The sequence below is a fragment of the Schistocerca piceifrons genome, chromosome 9, assembly GCF_021461385.2.
Source record: "Schistocerca piceifrons isolate TAMUIC-IGC-003096 chromosome 9, iqSchPice1.1, whole genome shotgun sequence".
Taxonomy (NCBI): domain Eukaryota; kingdom Metazoa; phylum Arthropoda; class Insecta; order Orthoptera; family Acrididae; genus Schistocerca; species Schistocerca piceifrons.
In genome coordinates, this window is record NC_060146.1 from 133,160,984 (window position 1) to 133,177,074 (window position 16,091).

General features: G+C 40.7%; 1 protein-coding gene across 4 annotated transcripts in view; it reads left to right on the plus strand.

The window, feature by feature from the left end:
• LOC124716917 (nuclear RNA export factor 1-like) overlaps positions 1-16,091 on the plus strand; it is a 134,424-nt gene that overhangs the window by 15,383 nt on the left and 102,950 nt on the right. For all 4 annotated transcript variants that reach the window (XM_047243486.1, XM_047243488.1, XM_047243487.1 and 1 more), the window contains exons 3-5: positions 6,262-6,345; positions 7,235-7,339; positions 13,853-13,982. In XM_047243486.1, the coding sequence (XP_047099442.1) occupies positions 6,262-6,345; positions 7,235-7,339; positions 13,853-13,982 (319 nt within the window). The remainder of the gene's footprint in view (positions 1-6,261; positions 6,346-7,234; positions 7,340-13,852; positions 13,983-16,091) is intronic.

A 16,091-nucleotide genomic window follows, 5' to 3' on the forward strand; every position in this document is an offset into this window, starting at 1 on the left:
CTTACAGGGTCGCGCTGGTGTTTATCATCATTGGTTTTTAACTTTTGTCGTAGTGAGTTGGGGCTTTTCCTTATGTATCTATACAGCCTTTGGCTCCAAAGGCCTGCCCATCACAACAGCCTTTTATGTGTGTGTGCTGCCGCCGCTTGGTGAGTAGATTTTTTATCTATCAAATTAAATAATTTATCTAAAAACAAAGATGTGACTTACCAAACGAAGTGCTGGCAGGTCGATAGACACACAAACTAACACAAACAAACACACAAAATACTAGCTTTTGCAACCAACGGTTGCTTCGTCAGGAAAGAGGGAAGGAGGGGAAGACGAAAGGATGTGGATTTTAAGGGAGACGGTAAGGAGTCATTCCAATCCCGGGAGCGGAAAGACTTACCTTAGGGGGGAAAAAAGGACGGGTATACACTCGCGCGCGCGCACACACACACACACACACACACACACACACACACACACACACACACACATATATACAGACACAAGCAGACATATTTAAAGACAAAGAGTTTGGGCAGAGATGTCAGTCCCCTCTTTCCTGACGAAGCAACCGTTGGTTGCGAAAGCTAGTATTTTGTGTGTTTGTTTGTGTTAGTTTGTGTGTGTGTATCGACCTGCCAGCGCTTCGTTTGGTAAGTCACATCATCTTTGTTTTTAGATATATTTTTCTCACATGGAATGTTTCCCTCTATTATATTCATATCTTGAATTAAGTAATTTCATCAATTATTGATTGTTTTCGTTAATATGTTTTAAGTATTATGACAGATAGATGAAAATAAATTCGAATGCACAGAAATTCAGAATGGAATGAGCATGATATGAACGAAAGTGAGTGCAAGTGAAAAAGTTCATACGATTATTTAAATGATGTGACAAAGGACTAGATATAAAAAAATACATTTAAACCAATTAATTGAATAAAAATAATGATCGGAGTCATTTTGATAGAGATATAAAAATAAAGCACTTGACAAGATATGAATTCACAACCTGTAGTGCATGAAGACTACTTTAGCCATTATACTGCCCAACCAGCCTGCAGAATATTTCTTATTTAAAGCTGTAGAGCATCACATGATATTCTGTAATTATTATTATTTTGTTGACTAATATCAGATTAGAGCCCAACAAGGTGGAATGGCTGCAGTGTGTGATTCCTGGGACCATAAGCTACATCACCAAATGGATTGTTCTTTAAAAGTAGATCCCTCTCCTTGTGAGTTGTAATGATCCATGTCATTCTAGGATTTATACAAATTGTCCTCGAACAGAATTTTCCTGGCACGAACACCGCATCATTATGACTACTGGCAGCCATATTTTTGTACTTATCACTGTTCACATGCACACATCCTGACAAAGTTGACATTAGTGAGAATACCAGATTAGAGATAGAGCTGCTGTTTCACTTTATCATGGAACTATCAGCTAATATGAATGCAGCACACCGTGTTTTACACACAGTAAGTCGGCTTCTCACTCGCATATGGGATGAGACGGTTCAAACCTGCATCCGACAATCCTGATTTATGTTTTCTGTGATTTCCCTAAAACGCTTAAGGAAAATGCCGGGATGATCATGGAATATAAATGAAAAAAATGCCCGGATAATAATGGAATATGAATGAAACACACCATGAACTCGTTTTACATGCAGTAAGTCCTCACATTCGGGAAGACGAAGGTTCAAACCTGCATCCGGCCATTTCATTTTCTGTGATTTCCCCAAATCGCTTCAGGCAAATGCCGGAATGATGCCTTTGAAAGGGTATGGCCGACTTCCTTCCCCATCCTACCCTAATCCGATAGGACCGATGACCTCACTGTTTGGCCCCTCCCTCAAATTAACCGATCTGTTTCTCATCGATTCTACCTTGCCATTGCTTACAGCGGACATCTTTAATACTGTAGTCTGAAGCTTAGCACTTTAAACCTCAGGCAGCTGCACCGTTTTTCATAACGTGAGCGTACTTTGCATGTGTACAAAGAATAGCGAACTTTATGTTACCGAGGTAAACATGGATGACCAAAACCACTGTTTAGTTTAACTAAACAATAATAAAAAGAGACCTACATAATGTGACCTAAACCATTGTTCAATTAAATAATAAGGAAATAAACTTCCTTGTATGACTCTACTGCCACAGACAGGTGTTACCCCACAGTAATCATGGACTCAAAGCATTAAGCAGTGCAGTTGCTTCAGATCCCAGCCAACTGCTTATTAAATCTCTAATTATCTCATGGACAACAGCCTTATTGTGAAATTGTGCTGCAAGCTTGTAATCTGGATCTTTTCTTGCGCAGGACATAAATTTTTTGTCACCTAGCTCGCTGTTTATTTTACCCTTCTGCTGCTGCTAATGTCGATGTATGGCAACACAATTTATCACTGGGTAAGCTGAAGCAATAATGAAGAAATAAGTATGGGGTCGTAATCGTGAAACAACGATGTAATGGTGCAAAACAGTTTTATTTATGGGTGGCACTCTTTATACAGAGCTGTGCCTATTCAAGGCTTAAGACAGTAAGTCTGACACTATAGCTCAATTTTCAGCAAATATTTATAGTGAGATTGAAATTTTGTAGTACGTGGTACTAGTAAATTTTAAAGATCAAATTCCTCTGGGAAATAAAAATCCTTTGGCAACACTAATTATATCATGGCAAGCAACAAAACATAAATTATTCCCTGAATAATAGATTTCAGGGAAACATAATCTTTGAAATAATTTTGGATATCTTGTTAGTAATCTATTGCATGCACCCCACAATTTTTGTTTTAAATTTAACAAGTATTATCATAGGTATTAAAAATTCAGAAGCACAAATTTTCAGGACTATCTGTGTGGCGTTAAGAATCTCTACGGCACTAGGAGAAATTATTTTATATAAGGGGCGTTCAAAAAGAAACGATCTGGAGGCATAATTACAGAAACTAGTACCTATATGTTAGACACATTGACCCTGGCTGTTGAGACACTTGTCCCACTGTGACACAAGGCGGTGAATGGCTGTTTCATAAAATTTCCGGGGCTGCGATGATAACCAGTTCCGCACATACAGCTGGACGTTGTCGTAGGTGGTGAATCGTTTGCCCCTCAGAGCCTTTTTCAGAGGACTAAAATGGCATAATCACAGGAACAGAGGTCTGGACTGTATGGAGGGTGGCCAAAAACTTCCCATTTGAATTTCTGCAGGAGTGCCGTGACTGTGTTGGCTGTATGAGGCTGTGTATTGTCACGGAGCAGAGTGACCCCACGGGTGACATTGCCTGGTCATTTTGATTTGATCGCTTGGTGAAGGGTGGTCAAGGTTTGCGAATAACACTGGGCATTCACTGTTGTCCCGTGCTTCAGGAAGTGAATCAGGAGGAGGCCATTTTGGTCGAAGAAGAACATCAGCATAACCTTTCCTGCACTTGTTTGGATGGCCTTGGCTTTTTTGGTGGTGGTGGTGGTCATGGATGCTTCCACTGGAGATTTTGTCATTTTGATTCTGGTTTGAAGTGATGACACCACGACTCATCTCCAGCCACCACAACTCATCTCAGGAACGCATTCCCTTCCTGAACATAGCACTGCAGATGAGCAAGATAGTGGGCCATTCGACATGATTCGTAGTGTTGTTGAAGGCCGTGGGGCACCCATTGGGCACACACTTTGCGCATATGGAGTTGTTCCTTCATAATGGTGTGACCCAACCGCGACGGCTATGGCTTTGACTGTCACTTGGCAGTCCTGGCTAATGAGTGCATCCACCAGCTGGTCGATGGTAATGCAGTGTGATGCTCCAGACCGTGCATCATCGGCTAATGACACCTGTTCTTCCATGAAGCGCTTGTGCCATACCTTGACCCTTGCAAGGGACATGCAGTGTTCGCTGTACACTTGTGACATTTGTCGGTGAATGTCCGTTGCTGCTACTCCTTCCACTGTCAGAAAACACGTGACCTATTTACTCTTCATTTGACAAGTCCACGTCGCTGTTTGCAATGCGACTGGCAGTGTTGGACGATTGATGCATGCTGCTGCTAGCTCTGTATAGTCACATGACGTGCATGTGTGCCCTCTAGCAACAGACTGAACTTCCATGCTGTGGTCAGAACCACACCTCGTTATGCATGCCACAATATTACCCTCCTGTCACTGGTTTGCGCATTCCTGACTCCAGCTCGTTTCTTTTTGAATGCCCCTTATACTTTTCAATTCTTTTAAAACATGTTATATTAAAACAATTATTTACATTATTTTTTCTACAGTTTCTGTATTTGTTTAAAAATTTGCCATAACATTCTAAAAGTAGACATCTGCTGCCTGTGAGGATAATCAGGCTTTAATGCTTCATTCACCTCGTCATCTGTTGTGAAGTGCGTACCACCGAGAAACTCCTTTAGGTAGTGGAGCAGGTGAAAATCGGGTGGACAGTCAGTTTGTATCCAAAAGATCTGATCAGATTTTTACTGTGAATGGCAGAATGGCATCTGGCATTGTTGTGCTGTAAAAAAACTCCAGCCACGTCACTTATCGTGTGCTGCACGTTGAATTATAGTCAGGGTAGTGCAGTATACAGCTGCATTTGTTATTGTCTCAGGCTGCATAAATTTGACTAACTAGACTTGTGTCCATCCCAAAACATGGTTGCCATAATCTTTTGTGTTGAGATTGTTTGTGTGGTCTCAACTTTGACTGGTGATACCTCTATAAGCCATTCTTTTGACTGACATTTGGGATCTGGGGTCATGTGAGAAATCCATGTCTTGTTCCCTGTGACAGTGTTCTCTAAATTTGATCACCTTGCTAATGATATTGGCCCAAAAACTCAAGAGCACAAACCGTTGTTTCCATTTCTTGTTTCTTAATAATATCTTTATTTATTACTGAGTCTGGAATTACCATTTTAAAATAAATGTGTGTAATTGCAAAAGGGAACCAATAGTAACTGATTACGGCCCCGTCCACAATCGCAACCGAATCCTGCGTTCCTTGACTACCAGGTTTCAGTACATTGTGAATTTCTTCATAATACACTATGTGATCAAAAGTATCCGGACACCTGGCTGAAAATGACTTACAAGTTTGTGGCGTCCTCCATCAATAATGCTGGAATTCAGTATGGTGTTGGTCCACCATTAGCCTTGATGACAGCTTCCACTCTGCCAGGCATATGTTCAGTCAGCTGCTGGAAGGTTTCGTGGGGAATGGCAGCCCATTCTTCACAGAGTGCTGCACTGAGGAGAGATATTGATGTTGGTCGGTGAGGCCTGGCACGAAGTCGGCATTCCAAAACATTCCAAAGGTGCTCTATAGGATGCAGGTCAGGACTCTGTGCAGCCCAGTTCATTACTGGGATATTATTGTCATGTAACCACTCCGCCACAGGCCGTGCGTTATGAACAGGTGCTCAATTGTGTTGAAAGATGCAGTTGTCATCTATGAATTGCTCTTCAACAGTGGGATGCAAGAAGGTGCTTAAAACATCAGTGTACGCCTGTGCTGTGATAGTGCCACACAAAACAAGGGCTGCAAGCTCCCTCCATGAAAAACACGACCACTCCATAACCCCCCACCACCTCTGAATTTTACTGTTGGCATTACACACGCTGGCAGATTAAGTTCACCGGGCATTTGCCATACCCACACCCTGCCACATTGTGTACCGTGATTCATCACTCCACACAACGTTTTTCCACTGTTCAACCGTCCAATGTTAACGCTCCTTACACCAAGCGAGGTGTCGCTGGGTATTTACCAGCATGATGTGTGGCTTTTGAGCAGCCACTCACCCATGAAATCAAAGTTTTCTCACCTCCTGCCTAACTGTCATGGTACTTGCAGTGGATCATGATGCAGTTTGGAATTCCTGTGTAATGGTCTGGATAGATGTCTGCCTATTACACATTATGACACTCTTCAACTGTCGGTATTCTCTCTCAGTCAACAGACGAGGTCGGTCTGAACAGTGGACGTAGGGATGTTTAGGAGTGTAGAAGTCTCGTGTACAGACGTGTGACACCCAATCACCTGACCATGTTCAAAGTCCGTGAGTTTCGCGGAATGCCACATACTAATCTCTCATGATGTCTAACGACTACTGAGGTCGCTGATATGGAGTGCCTAGCAGTAGGTGGCAGCACAATGCACTTAATACAGAAAATGTATGATTTTGGGGGTGTCCGGACACTTTTGATCACATAGTGTATATGTACGCTTACATTTTCTAGTGATTGTCTCATTTTGTTTCCAGGTGAAACCAGCTGGGGGTGACAAAGTAGCTATTCTCGATGCCATCAACAAGCAAATTTGTCCACTGGAGCTCATTCCGTATTTTGTAAGTTCGTAGTTGTGGGACAGTACTGTCTTTTCCACACAAACTTTTTGTTTTAATGTTATGCTTAGCACAAATCTTTAAATGGTATACAGAAATGTTTGTACCCTACATCCAGCCAACAGTGTGTAATGTTTGTTGTCAGGTGCTTTCTCCCAGTCCATTCATGACCTTGATTTAAAAGTTTAAGACTAACTCATGAAAAGACACCCATCGTGTATGCCAGTGCTGACTCACTTGTCTTATCAAGAGGACACAGAATATAGTTATGGAACTCAACCTGTCTGAAACTCCAGCAATTTTATTTGCTAATAAAAGACTCTACCCATTTTTTACGAAAATTTCTTTGTCTTTTAATTGTAATCTAGATACAAATAGCTTTCTCTTCATGAGCAAAGAATTTGAATATAACACTGGACTGTCACATAATTCAATACAGGCATGTAAGATACTTTTAGACCAAAAGTGTGGCATCTGGGCTACGCACGGTGCTAATTTGTAGTCTGCTGTTTAGTAGTCGGGGAGTTCTTGTGCAGACATTGCAGTATCTCTATTTCCTTACGAAATTTGTTTATTCAAAAGGAATAACAGCATCCATTCAGCAAACATTAGACAAGTGATCTACGTGCAGGGAACATATGATTGCCTATCGTTCAGAATGTTTCATTTCTTCTACTATAACTAAAGACAGTCAGTGACAAATTGCATATTTTTAAGCCAGAGTAGAAGACTCTTCAGTAGGCAAACTCTTTGTATTCTGTGCAGTAATATCTGATGTTTTAACTGCATTTCATAGTAAAGTGGATAATATTTTAGATGTATTATTTTTATAATATATTGTGGAGTAGATAGTCTTGTTCTTCCATAATGTTAGTGCCTCTTATTTTTACAGTTTTGCATGGAGCGTGGACATATAACATTCCTAGTGAATAACTGCAGTGCTGCCCTGGCAGCATTGTTCAAACAGAACCTCAGAGTGCCATTTTATCCTTTTAAGGTAAGTTTTTCATGGCTTTTGGTATGCTATTAGTATGTAAAACTGTTTGTGGATTCTTTGTATAAATTGCTCTTAGTGAATTTAAGCTCTGAAAAAATTCCAAGCTGCTTGTAAAATACCAGCATTGTCTCGACTGGAAATGCTACTGCTTAAATGTAGTCATTGTTTGACAGTTTAAAAAATTCTATTGGTCAATTTTGACAGTTATGCCAATGTATAAAAAGCAGTCAGTGCATGCTAGTCCACAATATAAATTCCTGGTATGGATTGCAGGAAACATTTGAAAGCCTACCATGTGAACCTACCCACTCACCTAGTAATCCATTTTGCTCTAAATCCTCCTCATCAAAAGGGTGGTGCAGTGGACAGACACTTGGACTTGCATACCGAACAGTGTTGGTTCAAATCTCGATCCGTCCATCCAAATTTAGACGTACTCTGTTTTCCCCAAGTCAGTTCAGGCAAATGCTGTCAGGACACAGCTAGTTTTGTTTGCCATCTTTCCGCAATCCGAACTTACGCTTAGTCTATAATGATCCCATTCTCAACAGGTTACTTAACCTTGATCGTCCTTCCTTTCTTGAGGTCCCTCACAGTGGTCCTCTAGCCTAGGGATTCTCAAACTTTGTTGTTGGTGACTCCTCCTTACAGGTGCATTTCTTCAGGAACTCCAGTCACTGTCGCAAATGTAATTAGTACTATCGACATATAGGAACAATGGCTATTATAGTTTTTACATATATTTTTCCACACAGGCACTGCACAACCAGCCCTTCTTGCTGAAACTTTATTGTGTAAATTCTTACGCATAAACAATATTTGAGGAAAAAACACTTGAACTAGTTAAATATTTGTTGATAAGAACTGTGATTAAAATGGTGTATTAAAGCACCCACAGTGGAAACAAAGAAGAAAACGGAATAGGTAATTTGCACGCTGAAACACTGTATAAACACTGGCCTTTGTTATATAGAATTCTGTATATGCATATGCTGAAGCACTGTGGAAACACTAGCCTTTATTGTATAGAATTCTGTGTATTGTGCAATAAACTTTTATCTGAGTAACTTGCTGGACCACTGAATACGAGGAGTCACAAAATGTTACTAACCATTTGTATACTGCTTCCGTAAACGTCAGTACACTTAGTCTGTAGAGCAACAGTTGGAACTTAGTAGAGTTCCTCCAATATGCCAGCAATGAAACATTGGTCAAAATGGAAATAACAGAGTTGCCAGGTGTCACAACAAAACAGATGTGATCATTAATCACTACTGATGACAGTGTCCAGTGGAGGAGCCCCTGATTTCAAAATACAGTATATATTGAAACTAAGATAGGCGAATGCAATAAATGGTATGAAAGCTGTAAGAATTTTATAAGAGACATTTCAAGATAGTTGGAGAAGTTGCTAGCAGGTGGTACTGTGATCACAGTATGTGTGCCTACAGATGGGGTACCTCACGTGAGAGTGATCAGTTCCACTGTTGAAACCTGAAAGGAGCTTAGTGTACTAAAGGAAGAGGTCAGAATCACGTATTCCATTGAACAATGTGTTTTTCTGGTACTGGAATACCACTGGTTAGAATACAGTCTTACAGCAAGGAGGCACAGTTTACTATTCCAAATGGACTGAACGTGAGAATCATTCGCAGGCTCTTCACCAAATTCCAATAGACAGGCAGCATGGCTGATGATGTAATGGGGAATGTTGGCCCCAGGCAAACTTGGGTTACTCCTGAAAATGTCGCCACAGTTTCTGGAATTATTTGGAAAACTCCAAGGAAATACTTATGAAGAATTCGAGTGGAGACGAGTTTGAAGGGTTTCAGCATGCAGAAACTACAGAGAGCCTATACATTTCTGTTCAAAATCAAAAATTGTTTGACAGAGGGCTGACCTTGCAAACCAGATTCTCACAGTGATTAATTGTGAAGGATTTGATGTTGGCGGCATCTGGTTCACAGATAGAGCACACTTCTATCTGAATGAATAGAAAAAAAGAGGAGATTTTGTGGTTTAAAAAATCCTCATTTGTCTGAAGCAAAACCACTGTATTTTCCTAAATTTACTGTTTAGGCTGCAGTATGCAGCAGTAGCATTATTTACCCTTTTCTAACATGAGAAACAATCACTAGTGAATATACTAATATTATAAAAGGGAAAGTTGCCACTCACCATATAGCAGAGATGCTGAGTTGCAGATGTTTTTGTTTGTTTGTTGTGGTCTTCAGTCCTGAGACTGGTTTGATGCAGCTCTCCATGCTACTCTATCCTGTGCAAGCTTTTTCATCTCCCAGTACCTACTGCAACCTACATCCTTCTGAATCTGCTTAGTGTATTCATCTCTTGGTCTCCCTCTACGATTTTTACCCTCCACGCTGCCCTCCAATACTAAATTGGTGATCCCTTGATGCCTCAGAACATGTCCTACCAACCGATCCCTTCTTCTGGTCAAGTTGTGCCACAAACTTCTCTTCTCCCCAATCCTATTCAATACTTCCTCATTAGTTACGTGATCTACCCATCTAATCTTCAGAATTCTTCTGTAGCACCACATTTCGAAAGCTTCTATTCTCTTCTTGTCCAAACTATTTATCGTCCATGTTTCACTTCCATACATGGCTACACTCCATACGAATACTTTCAGAAATGACTTCCTGACACTTAAATCAATCCTGGATGTTAACAAATTTCTCTTCTTCAGAAACGCTTTCCTTGCCATTGCCAGCCTACATTTTATATCCTCTGCAGATAGAGACAACAAAATACTGCCACAAATAAAGCTTTCTGCTGGTAAGGCCTTCGTCAAAAATACACACAGTGCAGTGCGGCTTCAGTTGCCTACGACAGCATTCGTGTGTGTGTGTGTGTGTGTGTGTGTGTGTGTGTGTGTGTGTGTGTGTGTGTGTGTGTGTGTGTGTCCACCGAACCTACACAATATACTCATCCATCCTTACATAACCCCTGCTCCCAATCCCTTACCTCATGGCTCATACCCCTGTAATAGACCTAGATGCAAGACCTGTCCCATACATCCTCCTACCACCACCTACTCCAGTCCAGTCACTAACATCACCTATCCCATCAAAGGCAGGGCTACCTGTGAAACCAGTCATGTGATTTACAAGCTAAGCTGCAACCTCTGTGCTGCATTCTATGTAGGTATGACAACCAACAAGCTGTCTGTCTGCATGAACGGCCACCAACAAACTGTGGCCAAAAAACAAGTGGATCACCCTGTTGCTGAACATGCTGCCAAACTTGATATCCCTCATCTCAATGACTGCTTCACAGCCTGTGCCATGTGGATCCTTCCCACCAATACCAGCTTTTCTCAATTGCGCAGGTGGGAACTTTCCCTGCAATACATCCTACGTTCCCGTAACCCTCCTGGCCTCAACCTCCGTTAGTTACTGTCCTCACCCCTCCAGCCTCCTCCCTGTTCCTATTCCAGCACTACACAGCAGTCATTTCACCGCCCCACCCATTCTTTTAATTTCTTTTTATTTCTTTTATTTGTCTTCTTTCCACTACTTACCCCCTCCCGCCCTCCGCACCTTCTCTCCCGCCCTCCGCACCTTCTCTCCCGCCCTCCGCACCTTCTCTCCCACCCTCCGCACCTTCTCTTCCGCCCTCCGTCTAAAATGCAACACTTCACTGTCCGCCACTCCCACCATACTATCCCTCCTTACCCCCATCCAGTCGCCACTCCCATCATGCACTAGTGCTGCTATTCGCAGTGTGGTTTCAGCTCTCTGAGACTGCAGATGTGTGTGCAAGTTGTGTTTACGTGAGTGTGTTTGTGTGCGTGTGTGTATGTGTGTCTACTGCTGACAAAAAGCTTTAATTGTGTGAATCTTTTTGTTGTGCCTATCGCGACTCAGCATCTCCGCTACATGGTGAGTAGCAACTTTCCTTCTCTGGTATTGTCACATCCTTGTTACCAAGATACGGAACATTGAGACAATACCTGCAGATCTGCGTGACACTACTATTATTAGGATATTCAAAAAAGTCGATCGGACATATTGTGGAAACTACCGAGGAATATCACTACTCTCAACAGCTGGAAAGATCCTTGCTAGAATTCTCTCCAACCAACTACTTCCTCTGGCTGAAAAAAACCCTACCTGAAACTCAGTGCGGCTTTAGACCTAATCGGGGGCATGGTCGATATGATTTTCAGTGCAAGGCAAATGCAAGAAAAATCTAAAGAACAGAACCAGCCCCTGTACATGGTATTTGACCTTGTTAAAGCCTTTGACTCTATTAATCAAGAAGCACTCGGGAAAATTCTGGCATCAAATCGATGTCCTGGAAAATTAATCAAAATACTTCGGCTTCTACATGACAACATGAATGCCGCTGTCCTTGCCAGCAATGGACACGGGGAAATGTTTTAAGATTACCACAGGAGTCAAGCAGGGATGTGTTATTGCACATAGCCTATTCTAGACATTTGTGGAAACCGTACTTCACCTTGTTAAGGAAAACCTACTGTTGGGTGTTGGAATAGTGTATAGGACTGATGGTAAGCTATTTAATGTTAGCAGACTCGGAGCTAATATAACAACAGCTGTCATTGAACTTACACTGATGATAACATTATCTTGACAAACACAGTAGAGGATCTACAAACTACCCTAAATGCATCCAGTCTGGCATACAAATCCATTGGTCTAGAGCTTAATGCAGACAAAATGAATGTCCTCTGTCAGCCAGCCCCAGATTCCACTACAGCTGCTCCAGTTATCACAGTTGATGGAACACCTCTAGGGATTGTAGAGTATTTTCCATGTCTGGGAAGCCATCTTTATGCAAAATCAAACATAGATGCAGAAATTTAATACGGACTAAATTGTGCAAGTACTTCATATGGTCGTCTTTTGTAAAAAGTGTTTGATAACCATGATTTGAGTGTTAAAACTAAGCTTACAGTCTTCAATGCCATTATCGTGCCTACACTTCATTATGAACGTGAAACCTGGACCACCTGCAGGCCTCTCTTAAAGTCCTTAAAAAAATACAACCAACATTGCCTAAGGAGAATATTGAAACTAAAGTGGCAGCATCGGTGAACAAACAACACCATTTTGGAAGAAACGAACTCCACCAGCATTGACGCAAAAATTGTCATACACCAATTTCATTGGGCTGGTCATATCATCCGGATGCCAAGCTCCTGTCTCCCTAAGCAAATCATATTCTCCTAATTGAAGGATAGCCAATGCAATCAGGGAGGGCAAACAAAATGATATAAAGATGTTCTCAAGTCAACTATGACAAAATGTCAAATAAACACAAATGATTGGGAAACTGCAGCTCTAGATAGTCCAAGTGGTGATAAATTGTTCACCAAGGAACACTTCATTTTGAAAAGCAGAGACAATTGCAGGAGAATTGGAAGAGAGATCGCAGAAGAAAATAAAAGCTCTTGAGAGGAACAAATCTGTTACACCATTCAGTCAACACCAACTGGGTATGCCATTACTGCAGGAAAATCTGTGCCTCCAGAATAGGACTATTTAGCCACCAAAGGATCCACATATAGCACTACTAAAAGTCATTTCATAATGAGTAAAGTACTGTGATGATGATATTAATGACCCTACAGACATTATTAGTAGTAAAATCGGGCTTTTTGCAGATGATGCAGTAATCTTTACTGAAGTAATATCTGAGAGAAGCTGCATAAATATTCAGTCAGATCTTGATAAGATTTCAACATGGTGCAGAGATTGGCAACTTGCTCTGAATGTTCAGGAATGTAAAATTTTGCAATTCACAAAACAAAAAAACATAACATCGAATGACTATATCAGTAAGTCACAGATGGAACTGGCCAGTTCACACAAATTCCCGGTATTGGTAGTTTGTAGGGATATGAAATGTAGTGATCCCATAGGTTCAGTCATGGGTAAAGCAGGTGGTAGACGTCGGTTTATTGGTAGGATACTGGCAAAGTACTATCAATCTAGAAAGGAGATTGCTTAAAAATCACTAGTGTTGACCCATTCTAGACCCTTGCTCAGGCGAGCTGGACCCATACCAAATAGGTTTGGTTGACCTTGGGAGAGTGGCACTTAAATGTTGAGAGAACTAAACTGGCAGACTCCTGCACTATGCCAAGAAAGCTTACTTACGAAGTTTCAATAACCAGCTTTAAATGACGACTTCAGGAGTGTACTGCAACCCCTTACCTATCATTCCTGCAGGGATCGTGAGGACAAGGTTAGAAGAATTACAGCATGCACATAGGCATGTAAGCACTCATTCTTCCCATGCTCTATACGCGAATGGAATGTGAAGAAATCCTAATAACTGGTACAGTGGAGCTTACCCTCTTCCATGTACTTAACATACATTTGCACAGTATAGTTGTAGATGTAGAACCAGTTAAATTAGTTTAGTTTGCCTGTCTGTGAAGTAATCACTTGCTTTGTTGTTTTCTTCTTTCACACAATTTTTATAGTTTTCTCTTTGCTATCTAATACATCTTTTTAATGACAGCAACGTGAATTGGTACTCCAGCTTCATTCCAAGAAAGTGAACCTCTCTGCAGTTCTGCAGAAAATTATCAGTAAAAGGCTAAATTCTGAGAAAACTGTCTTAGACCTGTCAAACCTGAATAGCATTCCTGGTAAGTATATGTCTTCAACATACATGTTAATGATAAGAGCTGTGCGTAAATTTCGTGCACTTTATGGGTGCACTTTTCAGTAAAATTTATGTTTTTTCTGGAAGATGATGGTAAAATCACAGTGGCTTGTGCTGTAGGTATTACATGCTTCATGTCTCTGTTTATTACATAGGTAGTTTATCAGGGACTTTTACGTTCTGAACTTTCCTATGGTTCTTCCCCTAATATATACTCGTTGAGAGATGGACAGCCGTGAAATATTAGTGTATCTAATCTCACCAAATAAAATTAGTCAAGACAACTCTGCTTGCTTTGGAGCAATGCAGATGATGGAGAACTGGTACCAGATAGTTAAATGACCATCCAGTGCTGATGTAAACCATTTCATTGAAATGATGTGTGTGTACCTGTCAATTATTTGGAATTGGCGCTTTAAGTGTGTCGATGTGGAGAAGTGGCAAAATGGCAGAGGCAAGTTACCATGTTTTGAAGTGCCCATTGCTGTACGGCGAATGAAGTTGTCCATTCTGTTAGAGGGTTGTCCAACATGTCTAAAAGAAATGGTGTATCACAAAGCCACATAACACAGTGCAAGAACAGTAGTCGTAAAGAGATCCTAACTAAAGGTACTGTAGATGAGTGCCACACATTACCTATGACTGTCGATTTCAAATCCTACTGGAAATGCTGCTGTCAGTGAATGCGGGTTCATCTCAACCAGTTTCCAAGTTAATGTAGTATAGGGAACTTCAGGCAGTGGAGATTTGGAGTTGGGTGCCTCACAAAAAGCCATTGCTTCCAGCAACACACAAAGTTATGGGTCTTCAGCGGTTGAAACATCCATCCGAAATTTATAGTACAAGAAACAGGCCTGGGATATTGCTATTAGGAAAACTAAGGGTGCAAATGCCCATGGGGGTCAATTCGAGAAGGTGATATGCACCTTTACTACTTAATTGAGATGGCGAGATTGTGTGTTTGTGTTTATGGAAATATATATAAGAATGATAATTGAATTGTGAAACACTACGTTTCAGTAATGATAGTTATAGGTAAAGGGAAATTATGTTCTATTTGGTACGGTGCGGTGATGTATGGTAAAGGGAAATTACGCTACATTTGGTTTGGTGCGGTGATTTATGTTGGAGATATACCCGGGGACTCCAGATGACTGTGATGTCAAAGCAGGCAGGGGCTCAGAGTCTGTACGACAGTGCAGTGTGCCATGGAGCTTCATTCGTGACAAAGTTCCACGATTGTGAGACTTGGTAACTTGGGAGACCTATAAATAACACAGTACCGAATTGGACTCCGAAGCACATTGAGAGTCAGTTCTTGTTATTGCTTGTAAAAAAATTATTGTCGATCAGAGGTTAAGCCAATTTGTAATTGTGACAATAAATACTCTTTGTGAACATACTAGCACATTTCACAACATAATAGTAGTTATTTCGCATGAAAAGTCGTGTGGAACGTGGAGCCCTCCGAAAAGAGTAAGAAGATCTCATCGAGAAGAAGAGAACCCCGCAAAACTTTTCCCAGGTGGTTTCTAAAAACAAATATGCAGATATTCATACTAAGTTATGATCACTTTCATGGGATATGATCAAGTCTGATTCTGCAATTAAATTACACTTACACATTTAAAAAAAAAAAAAAAAAGAAATCTTTTATCTAAAGGTATGCTACATAGCAACATGTGTGCTTACTGTACAACAGCCACACTAAAAAAGATGCCACAGTATGGTGAGAACAAATGAAATACAGTATTATCTGTTTTATAGGAAAAGATATACAGAGTTCATTTCGTGTGACTTTTTTAGCAAGTCCCTAACCAAACAATTGTATTATGATATTAATTACAAAATTTATTTTACACAGAAAAACAAAAACAGTAATTCACCACATATCACAGTATTAATAGATTTCTATTGGTATATTTCCACCTCACACTTCAGACAGTTATAAAGTTACATGGGAGCAATACATATTTTTATGGCTAGCACATGCTACACTATATGGGCCAAATGAAGCAGAAAGTAGACTGGAGGCATGTTTTGTGGTTTGATAAGTCATTCTTTCTAAATGACACTGTGTTGAATGTGTTCA